The sequence below is a fragment of the Lissotriton vulgaris genome, chromosome 4_1 (genome assembly GCF_964263255.1).
Source record: "Lissotriton vulgaris chromosome 4_1, aLisVul1.2, whole genome shotgun sequence".
Lineage (NCBI taxonomy): Eukaryota > Metazoa > Chordata > Amphibia > Caudata > Salamandridae > Lissotriton > Lissotriton vulgaris.
Window position 1 is genome coordinate 583472621 of NC_141691.1, and position 17319 is coordinate 583489939.

General features: G+C 41.4%; 1 protein-coding gene across 1 annotated transcript in view; it reads left to right on the forward strand.

Annotated features, from left to right (window-relative positions):
• The window catches only part of FKBP9 (FKBP prolyl isomerase 9), a 181343-nt gene extending 164478 nt beyond the window's left edge, over positions 1–16865 (forward strand). The window contains exon 10 of the mRNA XM_086964801.1: positions 10883–16865. Within this exon, the coding sequence (XP_086820927.1) occupies positions 10883–11059 (177 nt within the window). The 3' untranslated portion in view covers positions 11060–16865. The remainder of the gene's footprint in view (positions 1–10882) is intronic.
• The last annotated feature ends 454 nt before the right edge of the window (positions 16866–17319 follow it).

Here is a 17319-nt window from a genome sequence, read left to right on the forward strand (position 1 = left end):
AGCAGACTGCGGGCAAGCTGGACAGGAGGACCTCATGCATTTACTCACAGACTGACTCACACACTTATGGATGCACTTGCAAACCCACCCAGACACCCTCATACCCACAGGCAAACCCTCTCAGACACTCTCATACCCACTCAGACACTCATGCACCCACAATGACACCTACACAGACACTCACACATCCCACTCACATACCCAGTGAGACACTCACGTACCCACTCTTAAAAGGTTACAGATTACAGTTAGGAAATAAAAAAAATGTAAACTTTAAAATTCACTATAAATGCTAAAGGTTACAAGGACGTTATAGGTAGGAAATAACATTAAAAAAACATAGAAAATCACACAAAAAACCCAAAGGTTACAGGGATATTATAAGTAGGAAATAGAATTAAAAAACTTAGAAATTCACTGAAATAACCAAAGGTAACAGGGACATTATATGAAATAAAATAATAAATCAGTAGAAATTCACAGAAAAAAACAAAGTCTACAGGGATGTTATAGGTAGGCTCAGATTTTACTTGTACAAACTCAATGAAATTCACCGGTTCTAGTTACCTGAGCGAACTATAACTTATGCCCCTGCAATGCACTGCTCATGGCCTCACATACTACATCACTCATGACATGGTCAGTGACATCACTGATGATATCATCCAGTGAGTGCAAGAGTTTTCTAAAAGTTTACGATTGGTAAACATGTACACCATCAACTACAAAAGTTTATATATGAGTGGGTGTATCACTGTGTATCCGTGTGTAAGTGGGTGTCTGAATGTCTATAGGTGTGTGAGAGGCTGCATGGATGTATAAGTGGGTGTTTGAGTACCTGTGTGGCATAGTGGTTGTATTGGTGAGTAACTGGGCGTGTCAGTGCTTGTATGGATGAGTAAGTGGCTGTATGAGTGGCTGTATGGGTGGGTGAGTGAGTGGGGGTCTGAATGGGTTAAGTGAGTGACTGGGTGTGCGAGTGACTACATGGGTGAGTGAGTTGGTGTCTGAATGGGTGTATGAGTGAGTGAGTGACTGGGTGTGTAAGTGGCTGTATGGGTGAGCGAGATGGTGTTTCAGTGGGTGTATGGTTAAGTGAGTTGGTGTGTGAGTTACTGTATTGGAGAATGTTTCTCTGTGTGAATGGCTGTTTGGGTGAGTGAGCTGATCTGGGAGTACTTGTATCTATGTGTGAATGGGTATGTAAGTGGTTTTGAGGGTTTGTGTGTGCTTGTAAAGGGGAGTAAGAGGCTGTGTTGAAAGGCTGTATGAGTGAGTGAGTGTGAGTGGCCATATAAGTGGTTAAGTGGGTGTGTGAGTAGCTGTATGGGTAAGTGTGTGGTTCTGTGACTGGCTGTGTGGGTGAGTGACTGGTTGTATGAGTAGCTGTATGGGGGAGTGAGTGGTTGTTTGAGTGAGTGGGTGTTTGAGTGGCGTATGGATGAGTGAGTGGTTGTGTGAATACTTTTATGGGCCTGTGAATGGGTATGTGGGTGGTTGTGCGGGTATGTGATTGGGTTTATGAGGTTTTATGGGTATGAGTGGGTGTATGGCGTTTTTGTGGATGATGTCATTTAAGATGTCATCAGCGATGTCACTGACCATGTCCTGAGTGATGTAATATGTGAGGTCATAAGCTGTGCATTGCAGTTAAGTTATAGTTAGCTCATGTAATTATAGCTACTGGTTTTGTGCAATTGAAATCTGAGCCCAACTATAACGTTCCTGTAACCTTTGTTTTTTTCAGCGAATTTCTAAGTTTTTCAAAATTCTGTTTACTAACTATAACGTCCCTATAACCATTGTGTCTTTTGGGGAATATCTATATGAATACAAAAATAACAGTGGGATGATGAAAAAAAGTGCTCGGGCTCAAGTGGAAGTGACAACATGTGAAAAATGTGTGTCACACTTCAAAGAATCAGTAAAGCCCAGCTATTTCAAATTATTATAGTGGGTCTGCACAATCTATCAATGGCGTTTTGATCCACTAAAATTATCAGCTCACCATCAGGACTTAAATTGTAAAATGCCAGAGACAATCAGAAATATACGCCAACAGTTACATCCAAAAATTAAGGCCAGCAAAAATTAATCACAGCGATTTTCAAGAACAAGCCAGATGGGGTTGGAGTTCAATGTATCCTTAAGTATCAAATGGAAGAGGTGTTTCCCCTAAATCGGGATTGGTGTGTCAGCCAGACTGGTTGCTCCCTTGGAATGTTAAAGCTCAAAGCCTCTAATTTGCATATGTTCAGTTTGAAACTGAACACAAGCGGTCGAGGTCTCTCAATAAGGGCCGAAACAAGGGTACACCACATTCAACATATCAATGATAATTTAAAAAAATAGAAATTAGCCATGACGATTTCATGCTTCTTTTTAACACTGTAAAAGCCAGCCAACGCTTTTCGTCCAAAGAAATTGGACTTCTTCAGGTCAATTATTTGGTAAAGTAAACTCAAAATTCATCCAGCTCTATTTTTAAAAATGTGAACAAATCGACTGTATATTAAAAGACAGGAAAATTCCATAATAATCCATCTGCACAGCGAGTGACTAAAAGTCAAAAACGTGAAGTTACATTCCATCCAATTGTGGGTTTTGTATGTCAGATTTCATACAATCCAGGCATCATTATACGAAGGACACGATCGCAATGTAAAAGCACTTTGATTGGTGCGGTGACATACACTAACAGGAAAAAAATCCTTTCTGGCCTGAACACGCAGTCAAACTCGGATGGATTATCATGGAATTTTCCTGTCTTTAATATACAGTCGAATTAATAATACTCTTTGGATTTATAAAAATCGTCATTGGCTAATTGCTTTTTTTTTTTTTTAAATGATCATGAATATGTTGAATGTGCTACACCTTGGTTGTGATGTTTTAATTATTTCCCTTGATGAGGGTAGCATCCTTTGGACAGAGTACAGGGTAGTGCACACTACATGAAATATATTGTCCAACATACTTTTGTTTGGTGATATAAGGGTGTGGGTGCGGCACCCTGTTGAGGTTCACTGTCTGCCTGTTGTTTGTGATTCTCAAGGACTGAACCATGTTAACAAATCAGCCTCCATCGCCATCTGCCTAATTGAATGTAGGATTGTCACACCATTATCATTTGTAAATCAACATAGAACGAAAACGGAAAATCAAAGCATAACAAGAAGTATGCAGGTTCTCGTTAAAATATTTGACTTCTTGCATTTCTTTTTTTTTTCTTTTTTTTAATAAAAAACTTTATTGTGCATTTAAATACGGTTACACTCACGGGCCTACAACCACAGGGGCCGGCCGCTAGAAAAAGTAGAAGTATTCAGTGTTTACCACAGTTACGTCGCCGACATCTTGGAGGTCCGGCAGCAATACAGAATAAGATTCGTAGCAACACAGGATGAAATCAGGATACAATAGTATTTTGTTTTTTAAAAAGAAGAACAAAGAAAAGAAACAAACAAGTCTCAAGGCCGAAGACATTGTATATAAAGTTGTGCTCGTACGGGGGGGACCCTCAATTGCAAGATGAACAAATTAGTAAGCGGTGGAGATGGTCAGGGGGGGTCAGTGGGGAAGTCAGAAATTGGGAACGAGAGTAGACTAAACATGGAATGTCGGATCAGGGGGAGAGGAAGGTGTCTGAATTATCCTCGAACGGGGGTGTACATATGTTCCCTCGATAGGCGTTCCACTGGCTCCAGATTCTAGTCCACGCCCCAGGCTTGCCCCTAGCCAAATACACAGTCTTCTCTCTAAACATACACCAATCCATATTCTCCTTCCATACTGACACGGTGGGCGGCCGTCGGGAACCCCACAACTGCGCAATGTCTCTCTTTGCGATCATGTTCCCAAGGGCCGCCCACCGAGTCTGGGCGACGTTGTAATCATTCGGCTCCCACACATTCAACAGACATCTCCGGGCTTCAGGCAGCAGAGCAAGTCCGGTGACACACTCCATAACAGCATGCACTTAATTCCAAAACGCGGCTACCTCCTGGCACTCCCAGATGATATGGAGGAAAGTAGCACTCAATCCACAGCCACGCTTACATAACCCATTCGCAGAAAAACCCATGGAGACCAGCCGAGGACCGGTGACATACACACAATGAAGAATCTTAAGCTGGACGAGACGGAGACGGGCGGGAATGGCCACCTCCTTAGGGGTAGACAGTGCAGACTGCCAGTCTTCATCATCCAGTTCCAGCCCGTCCCCAGTCCAGGCCTCCCTGAGACGCACGAGGAGATCTGCCCGATTGTTGATCAACTTTTTATATATTAGTGAAATCGTACTATCAGGCAGATGACCATCGAGTACACATTCTTCCAGTGGGGTGGACTCAGGAATATTGGCATCGGCGGCGAAGACTGAGGTCAAGGCATGGCGAACCTGTGCATATCTAAAAAACTCCCTTTCAATCAGCTCATATTCATTCTGTAATGTTTCAAAAGTCTTAACAGCACCCTTAACCCAAAGGTCGCCCACTCTGCTAATCCCAATCATATCCCATTTCTCAAAACCTTTCGTTGTTATGTTATGTTATGTTATGTTATACTTTATTTTTATAGCGCACGGCTACTCCAACGGAGTGTCCTGGCGCTTTGTTTTGGCAGCTCAGAAAAGAGAAACATAACAGGAGAAAGATTTCCAGACCAACACAATAACATAACTAAAGAGTAAAAAGCCAGGTTTTTAGGTTTTTCCTAAAGAACAACAGATTCGAAGTGCTTCGTAGAGCTAGTGGCAAGGTATTCCAAAGTTGGGGCGCCCTCACACTAAAGGAGCGCCCCCCCACACGGGCCTTCCTGACCCGGGGAACCACCGCAAGAGACAGAGACTCCGAACGAGGAGCTCTAGTTGGACGATAAAAGGCAAGCCTGCGCTGAAGGTATTTTGCTCCCGAGCCGAAGAGCGCCTTATGGGCCAGCGTCAGTGCCTTAAAAACTATCCGCTTTCGGATAGGCAGCCAGTGAAGTGACTGTAGCAGGCCGGACGCTCTGTCTCGCCTGCGGAGGCCAAAAATGGCGCGCGCCGCCGAATTCTGCACGACCTGAAGCCGCTGCACAAGATAATCTGGGAGACCCAAGTAGAGAGCGTTGGCATAATCTAATCTTGAGCCAATCAGAGCTTGCACCGTGATCTTCCTATGCCCTTCAGTGAGTAAAGGGAGGAACTTTCGCAGCATCTTTAAAATTCCAAAACATGTGCCCGAGAGGCCCAGAATCTGAGATTTCATTGTCAGATTGTTATCGATCTTAACACCCAGGTTTTTTGCCACCTGGGATGCCTGAGTCCAGAGGCATCCCAATCTCTCTGACGCATACAAAGGAGTCGCGCGCGTCAATCGATCCTTCCAACCCAGGGCAGCATTTGCATCACACCAGACTTCTTGCATTTCTTGTCTGCTAATTCAATGCCGGTGTGTCTCTAAAAATGTCCACGGTCATCTCCCAGGGGCCTCCAGGTCAATGCCCTGAGAAAAGTCAACTGAGCACCCAAAGGAAACATAGAAGCCCCAATCCTAAATTTGCATGATTTATACAAAAGTGTGTTATCTAAGAGTGATTAACTCTCTATTGTTGAGTTGTAACAACCAGTGCGGATCAATCCCCATAGAGAACCCCAGTTAAAACAACTGCTTTGGGGGACTTCAACATCCTAAATGGCTAAATGTTGTGAGTTTTCATAGTTCCTTTGTTCAAGGTTCTTCCATTGCTGAAAATTGCCTCGCATGTAATGAAGAAGATAGTGTGGCAGATGTAGCATTAAGTTTAGGTTACTCACATAGTGTAGCCCCGCAGTCCACTATCTCTGCACAAACAACCTGCCAACCCTTCTCTAATGTATGTCTGCATGACAGTGCTGTAGACATACAGTACAGGAGTATAAGAAGTTGGCTCTCTATATAGTGGACCAAAACGAGGTACACTGTATAGAGAGTCTAGTCAACACTTATTGGTTTACAGAAGCAAAAACCATAACACTAAATGCTCTCTTTTTTAATAATGTGGGCTAACAGCTTAGGCTTACCAGAGATTAGTGCAAAGCATTTGATGTACTCTCAGAAGCAATACATGAGACACACACTCAAGAAAGGATCCGAGACGAGTTTAGAAAACATCTAATATTTTTATATACATTGTGATACAAGAACTTTGTTAGCAAGCAAGAACTTTTTAAACTATCACAGTTAAGTAAAATGTTCACTTAAATGTGCCTTTACGCAGCAGTGGTTTCCTATGGTGGGGAAGGCATATGTTGAATACTGGTATTTGCATTCTGTTTCTGTGGGGCCTCCTTCAGAACTTAAGGTCATAGGGGGCCAAAGTACCAGCAGCAGTTACTTGTTACTTACCATGGGGCGTCCGGGTGCAGAGGTAATGGTTGGGTTTGTAGCCATGCGCACTACGCCGGTGGAAAGAAGGGGGGCCACCTGGAAACAGGCTGCAGAGAGGGACTTGGGTACATGTCTGGGAGCTCTGAATGAGGGGCTTAGTTCCCAAGGGTCCTGGAAGAATGGAAGTACAGTTCGTTCTCGGTAACCTAGGCTGAGGCGCTCGGATGAAGAGGGGCTTGGTCGGCTGGGCTGTTGCATTGCAGGACTTTGCAGTTGTCATCTTGCCAGTTGAGGGTGCAAAGATCAGTACAACTGGGCCACTCTGGAAGTGGGTCTCTGCAGTTTAGACGTCCCTTGAGGGCCGCTCGTCTAGGTGCTGTTAGAGTTCTGGCCGATCGTCTAGGTGCTGTTAGAGTTCTGATCGGACTTAAACAGGCCTTGGTTGCTGCAATGGGTCCAGTACCCGCGGCAGTGGTGCTGTGTGGCTCCGGTTGGTCCTGGCGTCTTCTCACTTGGTGGGGAGAGGGATCTGACCTTCCAGAGCACTGTGACCTCTTCCTGCGTGGCTGCTGTGTCTGTACAACTAGGGAGTGGCAGTACAGTAAACCGGACTATGCTATTTTGTTGCATTGCAGGGGAGTAGCTCCTCTACTCCAAGGGAGATTGCAGGCAATTTGTGACGGGCTGGCAGTCTACCGGGGTTCTTGGTAGAGTTCAGCTGCAGGACTAGCCGGTTTCTTCATGATGATCGAGACTGGTGCAGGCAAGCAGGCAGGGTTTGTTGCCAAAAGTCTACAGCAAGTCTTCTGTTCTCGTTTGAGGTTTTTCTTTGTCCTATTCTTCCGGGTCCAATGAATCTAACTTCATGGCATCAGGAGTGTGTCCTAAATACTCAATTTAGGGGTGTTACAGGGAGTGTCAGGCAGTAGCCAATGGGCTACTTACTTTTAGGGTGACTACACCTTTCTATGACCGCTTCCTGTGGGAAGTGGGCATAACTCAGTGAGCCGAATTCCACCAAAAGCCAAGATTGAATGGTATTTTTGGGTTCACATCAGGTAGCTCACCTTAGTGGTGGAACTAGTCTGATAGGAAACATGCCTCCAGACCAGCTGATTTTCTCGCCTGTCCCGGTGCCAAATGGGCCCTGGGCAGGGGTGACATTTTCCCTGTCTGGGGAAGCCTGGGTCACATATCAAAGGCGGCAGAGGCCTTTGAATCCTCCTGCCTTGATTTGCTGATTACTTAGCCATCCTGCTTGGAGGAGGTGACAACACCTCTGGCCGGAACAGGCATTGTTTCTGCCCTCAGAGAGTGTGGGCTCTCACCTGCAGGGGTCAGAAAACCTGTCTGTGGTGGCAGGCTGGTCTACACCAGTAAGCCAGTACACTAGTAGTCAAGGAGAATCTCTAAGGTGCCCTCTCTGTGCATGTATAAATAAATTGTAAAACACACAGAAACCTGGGGGTCTAAAGCAGGAGCAAACCTAGTACTCTAAGCTAATGAGACTGGGATCCACAAAAGTGTGCAAGGTGCAACCATACAGTCTTAAACCAAGTAGGCAACCCAGCGCATCAGACCACTTGCAACAGTAGGTGAAACCCAAGGTCCAAAGATGGATTCCCATCAAAGTCTTGTAAGTGATCAAATGTTATCATCTGGTCATCCAATGGTTGGGCTAGTGTGTCTCTTGATCACTGAGACTACTTCTAGACCCACCGTGTAGGACTGGGATCAAAGCCCACGATTGCCTGTAGACCCTCCACTCCTCGTTTTTGTTAGCATGTATAAATAAAGCCAATACTGGAATCAGTGTGAGAATAATAAAACGAGATGTTTGATACCAAACATTTTTAGTTTGAGTGAAGCCATCATGTAGCTGGGGAACTCTTAATCATCAGGGCCCAGTACATATACTCAAGTTGGCTTCCCTGTTCACTGGCAATGTCCAAGAAACGACATGGTCATCACAGGGGCATATCTGCTCATGTAGATATGTTCTCACATGCAATATAATGCACCGTGCCTTAGGACTGTGAGACCTGCTCTAGGTGTGACTTACTTATATTACTTGCGGTGTATTCAGGCGTGGCACACAAGAGGTGTGCCATGTGGTGTCTTCACTTTTCTCAGCACCATGTCACACAGCCTGCAGTGGCAGTTTGAATGAGTGTGGTGAGGGTCCCTCAGAGCGGCACAAAAGATGCTGCAGCCCCTAAGGACCCTCTTTAGTCTCCCTGCCCTAGGTACCAGGGGTACCATTTACTAAGACTTACATGGGGTGCTAAAGGTATTACCAATTGGGGGAACAATTGTATAGTTTTAGGGAAAGGGATATGGCACTGGAGACCTGAATAGCAGGACCTAAGTGCACTTCTGTCAAAATTGAATTACATACCAGGCAAAAAAGTGGGCGTGATCATTTAAGAAAAGGGGAACTTTCCTAGAAGGACCTCACTGTTGTATGGCAGGAGGCACCTGGGCATGAGTGGGACATTCTTACCTCACAGTCTTTTTTAGGTCTGGCGTTAGCCGTGCACTTTCGATTATACTAAATTATATTTATAATGTACTTTAGTATAGGGGCTTTCAGCCAGCCCTCTTCAGACATAGGTCTGTTGTTGTGTTATTCACATTTTTATTCCACCTACAGCATGCAACATGGGGCAGTGGGTCAGCCCACTTCATCCAGTGGATATTTTCACTGTGAGTGAAAGAAATCTGCCGTTTCACTAGCAGAACATCCACACACACAAAGTAGTTCCCTTAAGTGCCAGTTACTACTATGGCAATGTGCGACTTTTGAGATCCAATTGTTTTGAACTTTTAGCCAATTTGTTTTAGAATCATGAGGGCGTGGTAGCTTCCTCAACAATAAATGTATGCAAAAATTGTGACTAAGTGAAACATTAATTGATAAATCAAAAAGTTGGTTTATTGTGGTATATACTGCACTGTCAAGAGGACATGTGGCAAAGAGAATGGGTTAAAAAGCTACTAGTCCAAGTCAACATTGAATCCGCCTCATGGAATATGATTATGACACACAAGGCTGTACACCTTAGCTCTCCCGGATACCTCACCCAGAAGCTGTCAATCTCTGGCGGCTCTAGAAAAACTAGAGGCACAAACAATCTCCTGCTAAAACCTCGAAGATTCCGGAAGGAAAAAACATATAAATGCTCCTTCTCAGGAATGGCACCCAGGATCTGGAACTCACTCCCTCCGGAAACCAGGCTCATCTCCTCCATCACACTGTTTAAGAAAGAAGTAAAAGCTATCCTCATGGCTAAATACACTTGACCTATTAACGTGGATTTTTAAAGACTCTGGACCGATCTGTATTATCTGTTCGATCCCTTCGATTATTTGTTTTACCTGTATTATTGACTTACCTGACTATCTATGCTCACACTTATTTGTATTATTCTCATTATTGATGTACCTGTTTTACTATGCTCCCTCATGTACCTACCCCACCCATTACCTACAACTACGCTATACCTAATGGCCTGTTATTCACTCTTGTTTATATTCCCTCCTTTGTAAAGTGCTCTGATATCTGCAAAAATCTTGTTCGCGCTATATAATACTTTCAAAATTAAATAAATAAATTATGAAATAAACTAAGGGCCTGATTACAATGGCAGAGGGATTGCCACTGCCGGCGCGGCGGTCCCTCCGCCATCTACATGCCCTTTTCCCCCACCAGATCAGGATGGCGGGGGAACTGTTCTGCAAGCGTGGCAGTCATGAAGACCGCCCACCACGCTTCCGCCACAGGCAATCATAACGATTGTCTGGCAGTGCGGATATGGCCGTGGTTATGGGGGTGGTGCCTCGAAGGCACCGCCAGCCCAATCACAATGCTGGCGTCAGCCAGCCTTTCCATGGCAGTGGAACCACCATGGAAAGGCTGACGGAGGGCGGCTTGAGGGGGGGCATTACGAGCCCCCTCGGGTGGGAGGGCACTTGTGCACTGGGGGGTACCCATGGTACCCCCCTTCATTTCCATGCACAAGGTGGCAGGCACCTCGTAGTGCCTGCCACGTTGTGCATTTCCATGCACAACATGGCCATTGGACATTGCTTCGGGGGCTGCAGCCAGCAGCACCCGCCGCACTGTTGAATTGCCAGATGCGACTGCCGCGGTGGCGGGGGCATCATTATCAGGGGCGCGGACCGCCACATGGCAGGCGGCTGTTCCCGTTACCCCTAGGGTGGTGGGTGGACTGAAGTCCACCTGCCATCCTAATGACCCCTTTAGTGAGGGTTTTACTTAAGTGTTGTCCCATTACAAATGAGTTGAGAATACATGTGAAAGATTCAGATTGGATACTAACAAGGAAGAGATCAAATACATTTCTGGGTCATACAGAGTTCATGATGAGCAGTTTGTGACACAAGAACTGTGAAAATGTGATTATGTGCACTGAATAAATATTCAAACGATAAGTGCATGCATTTTTCTTACACAAACCTAAGCACGTTTTGATTTCCAATTAATAATTCTGTAAAACTTGTTCTCATTTCAGTTCTCTGAATACATTCATGCTCAAGTGGAGGCAGGCAAAGGGAAACTAGCCCCAGGTTTTGACTCGGCCAAAATTATTGAAAATATGTTCAAGAATCAAGACCGTAATGAAGATGGGAAAATGACAGCGGAAGAGTTCAAATTGAAAGATCAGGAACAACACCACGATGAACTGTAACGATAACCTGGCAGATGTGCTGCTCCTATGTGCACGTCTGTATTTTGTATGTACAGCACCAAAGGGACATTTGGAGTATGCAGTCAATTCACCATGAAAGGATGGGGAGGGAAGGGTGTGTCTTTGCTGGTTACGTTTGTAATCAGTGCCTTAGTAAGATATTTACAAATATGGTGAAAATACATTATTTTCAGGCGAGCATCACTCGGAGCATCATGATGCGTTCAAAGACCTGCGAATGCAAGATCAGCGTGCCAGCACAGAGAACTATTTTATTAATGGTGGTTTGATGAGGAGTGTGCCAACAAGTGAACTTAGCAGTGCACTTTAAATTGACACGCCACATGCCACTGCAGTTATCTAGTTGACACAGAAAGAAGATGGAGGGGATTTTATTTCAAGTCTTGTTCAACACATTGCTTTAGATTATGTTATGCCTTGGATATGAAGCTGTGTAAATGATGCAGCAGCTTGTCAACTCAGGGCAGTGCATGAACACTATGGCAACAGGCCGGGAATTATCACTGCGTCAATGCTGGTGGTCTTAAGCAGCAATTCAGTTTTTTGTATGTAGCTCCTTAGTCGTGATCGCAAGAGTGGCTTTATTTTTTAAAGACGTTTTCTTTTTGAAAATATGTTTCACAATGAGTTTCTTAAACAGAAATGGTAGTGTAAGATTATGCTGAAAATGTACCTTCTGAAGTGTATTTGTGCATGAAGGTAGACCCAGTTGCTCTGTTATAAGAGGGCATTATGTGCTAAGCACCCCCTTCTGATTGGTTGACTGTGTTCCATTCCCTGGGATACTTGTAAAGTGGAATAATTCAAAGGACATTACACAGAACTGCATTAAAGTCTGAAGGAAGCAAAAATCTTGATTCTTTGGTTTCCTTTGGTGAAAAGGAACCTGTTTAGGAGGCCATTGTAAAACCAAGCTGTCTTCTTGGTTAGCAATGTACTTCAGCTCCGTAAAGAATACTTCGGTCCTATGTCTACTGCAGAAAATGGGGGTTGGTAAGCAACAAGGTGGACATTTTCAGGTTTACCAAAGGAAACAAAATACCTTCCTCCTGTGATATAACAAAGGCAGACAACAATCCAAGTGCACCTTTCCTTTCGGACTATAGCAGAATTGTTCCTTAGAACTACAAGTATTCCATTCCTCTGGGTTGTTTTAGAAGGACACTAACATATATTCTAAAATGCTTTTCATATGCATACGTTCTACTAATCCATTGGGCCTTAGTGAGGTTTATACATAAATATCGTTCCGTTACAAATGAGCTGAGAATACATGTAAAAGTTTCCGATTTGATACTTGCGGTCTGTACTGTTTTCTACTACAAATCCTGGAAAGAGAGAATCCTAATAAGCAACTCAGGCACAAAAGAAATCATGCAACTGTTCAGTCTGCATCAACAAAAGTGTGGCATGCCATCACTTGTAATATTTTGCCATTCTGAATATGTACTTCATAACGTGTATATCACATCAAGACATGAATCTGTCACTTTTTCGGTCCAAGGGTTACCCTTAACATATAGAAGTTTATACCACTTTCCAAATCTCGACATTCCCTACAAATATCCCGAGCCATTAAATCTGTGTGTAAACATACTCAAAAGTGTAGACTTGAACGCCTCTACCTCCTGAAAATGAGCATGGAGCCAAATCTATGAGTTTAAGTTACTATTGCCAACAAGAAATAGTATTAAGTCCAGCACCACATGTAGCCAATCACTGGTACTGCAAAACCCTCTCATAGAAAATAAGAGATAGGGACTTGAAATATAACACTCCATAGGAAATAATGTTTATTAAATTAAATTATTCCAAATGGTAAAAAATATAAATACATTTTTATTGTTAGAAAAAGCTGAAAATAAAACATTTATTATTTAATTATAAAACATTTTAACAACCTTTTTTATTTAAAAATGAACGTAACATTTTAATGAAAGTATAAATTAATTTAAATTATATAAATTACTTTAATCATTTTTAATGGATAATTTATTTTAATGTGCTTTATTGTTAGGTGGAGTTTTTTTTTAATTTAAACTGCAGCAAACAATTTTTTATATAATGGAATGTGTTACAGTTATCAGTGATGTAGTATTTTTTCTACATTGAAAATTAAAGTATAACATTAATTTAAACATTAATATTGGATATAAAAATATATTTTTCGTTTTTTTCCAGCTTTAATAAACGTTCTCTGTATTTTACCATACCGAGATTTCTAACTCAACAGCAGAGTCCAACTATGGTAAAGTTTAAGAGCAAGTACAAAAAAAACTATGTTAAACTCGAAAAATTAATAAAAACATTTGCATGTCCAGTATTATTTAACTTAAGTGTATATATTTATTTGAAATGTAGAACAAAAATTAACAACATTTTACAGCTTTATTAACTTAATTTTAAGTTAAACCTGTAATTCATTAAAAAAATTAAATAAAAATTAATTTTCTAAAGTTTAAATTAAAAATACATTACCACGTACAGTAAAAAATATTATGCAGTAACTATGAAAAGTGATCTATAGAATTAAAAGTAATTATAGTTTAAGAAAAAATATTGTTATATTAATGTTGTCAAATTAAACAAAGGTTGTTAAAATATTTTACAATTAAAGAAATGTTTTATTTATATATCTTTAACATTAGATTATATCAATTTATATTTAACTATTTTCAATAATTGTAATTTATTTTAATGTTTCTTTCTGTGGGATTTTATTTTAAGCCCCTACTTTCATTGATTTCTAGGGAACATGTTTCAGCACCAGGGGTTGGCGTTGTGTGGTGCTGGGCTTACTTCAGCTCTGAGCAGGAGTAATTTAGTATCATTTTCGGTCCCTTTTGGCTGTGGTAACTTTAGACGGGCACTTTGTGAATAGTAATGGGTTTACTCTTTTGTGGGTTGGCACATGTCCCTCCCTAACACCCCCCCCCCCTTGCTTCTCATTAAACCCCTCAGATTTTGTAGTAGGTATGCCCTATTTTTAAACCAATCCCCTTAGTTCCTCCCACATTTACTACTAAATAATAAACCTACATGTGTGAGCATCTCAAAGTAGAAAAGATAGGAGAGGTGGCGGTGATGATTTACAGTCATAGGTTTGTGAATAGCCTTTTAGTAGCACTACTAAACATACTACGAAATGTTGTTTGCGACGAACTCAGCAAGTTTTACTTTCCCAGATTTACCGCTTTTATTCAGCTATATAGTATGTTGTTTCTGTTTTCTTCTGGATCTAAGTTAGTTAAATGCTATTTTACTTATTTGATGACATGGCACAACAAACTCAACTTAGGAGATTCCATTGCAAATGTCATTGAGTGCCCGAGTGTATACAAAGCCAAACCTCAGGACATAGTGCTATTGTCACAAGGATGTTCCGTCTCCGCTATGAGTTTAATTTGGGATTTGTGAGCTTCTAGTGCCCCAGGTAAGGTGGATGTGGCATGGAGAATGTAGGGGTATGTAAAAAATACTTTAAGATCATTTCCAAGAACAAACGTTTATGTGGTTTGGGTTGACCGGAATTGTTATTGTTAGTTAAATAAGTTAAAGAATAACTACGTTGATTGCATCTCTGCTTTTCAGAGCCTCGTCAAATGCTGGAAATACTAGGCCAGGGTTAAATGCTACACCTTACAGAAAACACTATCCCAAACATCAGAATTCTTATTAGGTGTGTGCTAATCTATATAGAATTATGCGTGACACTTAAGAATGATGGTTGTCTTTTTCATGTCTTTTGCATTTGACGTCTGTAACTTTAGAAGCAATCGGAGCGGCGTTCTGCCCCCTCTACAAGTGGTTTATTTTCTGTGGTCTCCAACTGGGTGATGTGATTACATTGTTTTTGAAAGAAACATTGGGATGTAAAAATGTGTTCCAAAATTTATGGGTTTAAGAAATATCACAAACAATAATGTCGGGAAGACAGATAAGAAATTAAGGTGAAAGGTAAGGATAACTTTAAATCGGAAAAGTGTGTGTGTGTTTTTTTTAAGGGGAAATAGGTGATTTACCTCCCAAATAACAACGTGTACATCATAGATTATAGAAATAAAGAGTACCAGAATTAAATATAAGGAACAAGCTGACACTCTGAAATATTAATCACCACGTTTAATCCAATTACATGTTTCGTTGTAACTGCGTTTGTCAAATCTGACAGAAGCCGTTACACCAAAATGAGTCATTGGATTTAACATGGCGATTCTTATTTCGGAGTGTCAGCTTGTTGCTTTTATTTAAATGTGGAATGCTTTCTTCGTATTATATTTTGCAGACTTTGGTAGCCACCGCTATGCACCGGGGCGGAAGCTTAAATTCAGAATTCAAGAAATATGAAAAATATATATACTTTTTTTTAAAAGAGGGAAGGGTTTAAAAAGGGGGGTTATGGGTGTTTATCTCAATAAATAAAGGCGCAACTTTGGAGATGGAATAGAAAAACTAAATTTATATCAGACACAGGCATAATTATTCATCCAATATAAATTACAAACGTGAATTAAAAAATAGAAAAACATAATTACTTCAGTATACAATATTAATCTCCTAAGAATGTCAAATTAATTAACTACACCAAAATAACCAGATGGAACTCTCAACCTCATGAGAAGTGGGAAAACCATGATCACGTTACTGGGCATTTCAGAATTAAAACTGCTGCCATTTGTGCCTCTCTACTCCTGAATGCTCCTTTTGCAAAGATAATTGTATGTGAACACTTTAAGCTAACACTCTTGGTTTATTTTTGGTATTTTATTTTGTGCAAAGAGACCTCTTTTGTGCTAAGCTCGGCAAGTTGATGGCAGATAGATAGCGGTAAGGATCTCTGAATATCAGACCAGGACAATTGCATCTGGCACTGTGTCCTCTGCTTTTCCCGAGGACTTGTTCACATCACTTCATTTGAAAAGTGTTGTACATCTCGCCTGCTTTCTGTGAGATGGGGGTCAAAGTGTGATATATCCTGTCTTGAACTACCCCACTCGACCATTTTATCTGCTAAAATCAGGATATATAACACCATTTACTACCAAGTGCACTGATTTCTTCAAATTAAAATCCTTTCAGCAATGTCCCAGCAGAACACATGCCAGGTGCCATACTGATGATTGTATATTTAGTGGGGGGGGGGAAGAAATAAAAATGTTAATAATAATGTAGCTGGCTTAATGCATAAAATACAAGCACAGCCATATGAACTCTAGCCAGTTGACAAATGAGTGGCCCAACAGGGTTGGCTGGTAATTTCTCCAAGATTTACCCAATCTGGAGTGGTTTGAGGGTCCCATAGAATTAGGAACGTAATACAACACTTTTTTCCCACTCACCTGGTGGCTTCAGTCAAAAGAGGCAACTGTGATAACCGGCCCAAAGTTTTGGTGGCTGTAGTACCAGGAAATGTACGGATATGCCCTGTGATGCGGTGTTGGTGATACCCCCCTTCAGGTACTAGAAATTTGCATTATACTGTAGCTTTATGTTGTTACTTTGAGAGCTTCAGAAATGTACCCACATTGCTGCTGTTTCGTTGCAGATTAAAAGAGGAATTTGTGAAGCATACATAGTCATGACTATATTGCGTCATTAAGGGGACGCGTTATTTTCACAGTGTTAAGTTGACTGATGTTGAGGTTTTTCTTTCTCAAAAACACAATGTTTGTAATGTCTTTTTCTCTTTTAAAGTACTTTGTGAAAAAGGTTCCTTTGAAGATTTTCCAAATTATGAGTAGTACATCATAATAGAATTTTGATAAATTAAACTATTTTATCAACACCTTGTGATTTGCCTTGAATTATTTTTTTACTTTGGCTAATAACATTTAATGGTGCTGTAACGTAACACGTGCATTTGTAAATACAACCACATTCATCCCCCTGGGCACTTTGGTGCTGAATAACTAGTGTTTATTGTGCTATGCTTTGCATAAAATTACCAAATAGTTTTTAAAAAGTTAAATAAATGTAGGTAAACCATTGTTTCCTTTGAATACACCAAATGCTACATTTCTAGGTGTTTTTATTGTACATTTCTTGTGCTCAAATATATAGGACAGCCGCTCTGTAGACTATTAATGGACCGAATGACAGTGGCACACAAGTTAACTGGGTCAGATTGAAACTGAAGTGGCCACACATTTTACCTTCAGCTTTTAAAGAGATTGTGAAATAAAACGTAGCTTTTTTAAGTGACAGAGGGCCTGATTTAGATCTCGGCAGATGGGTTACTT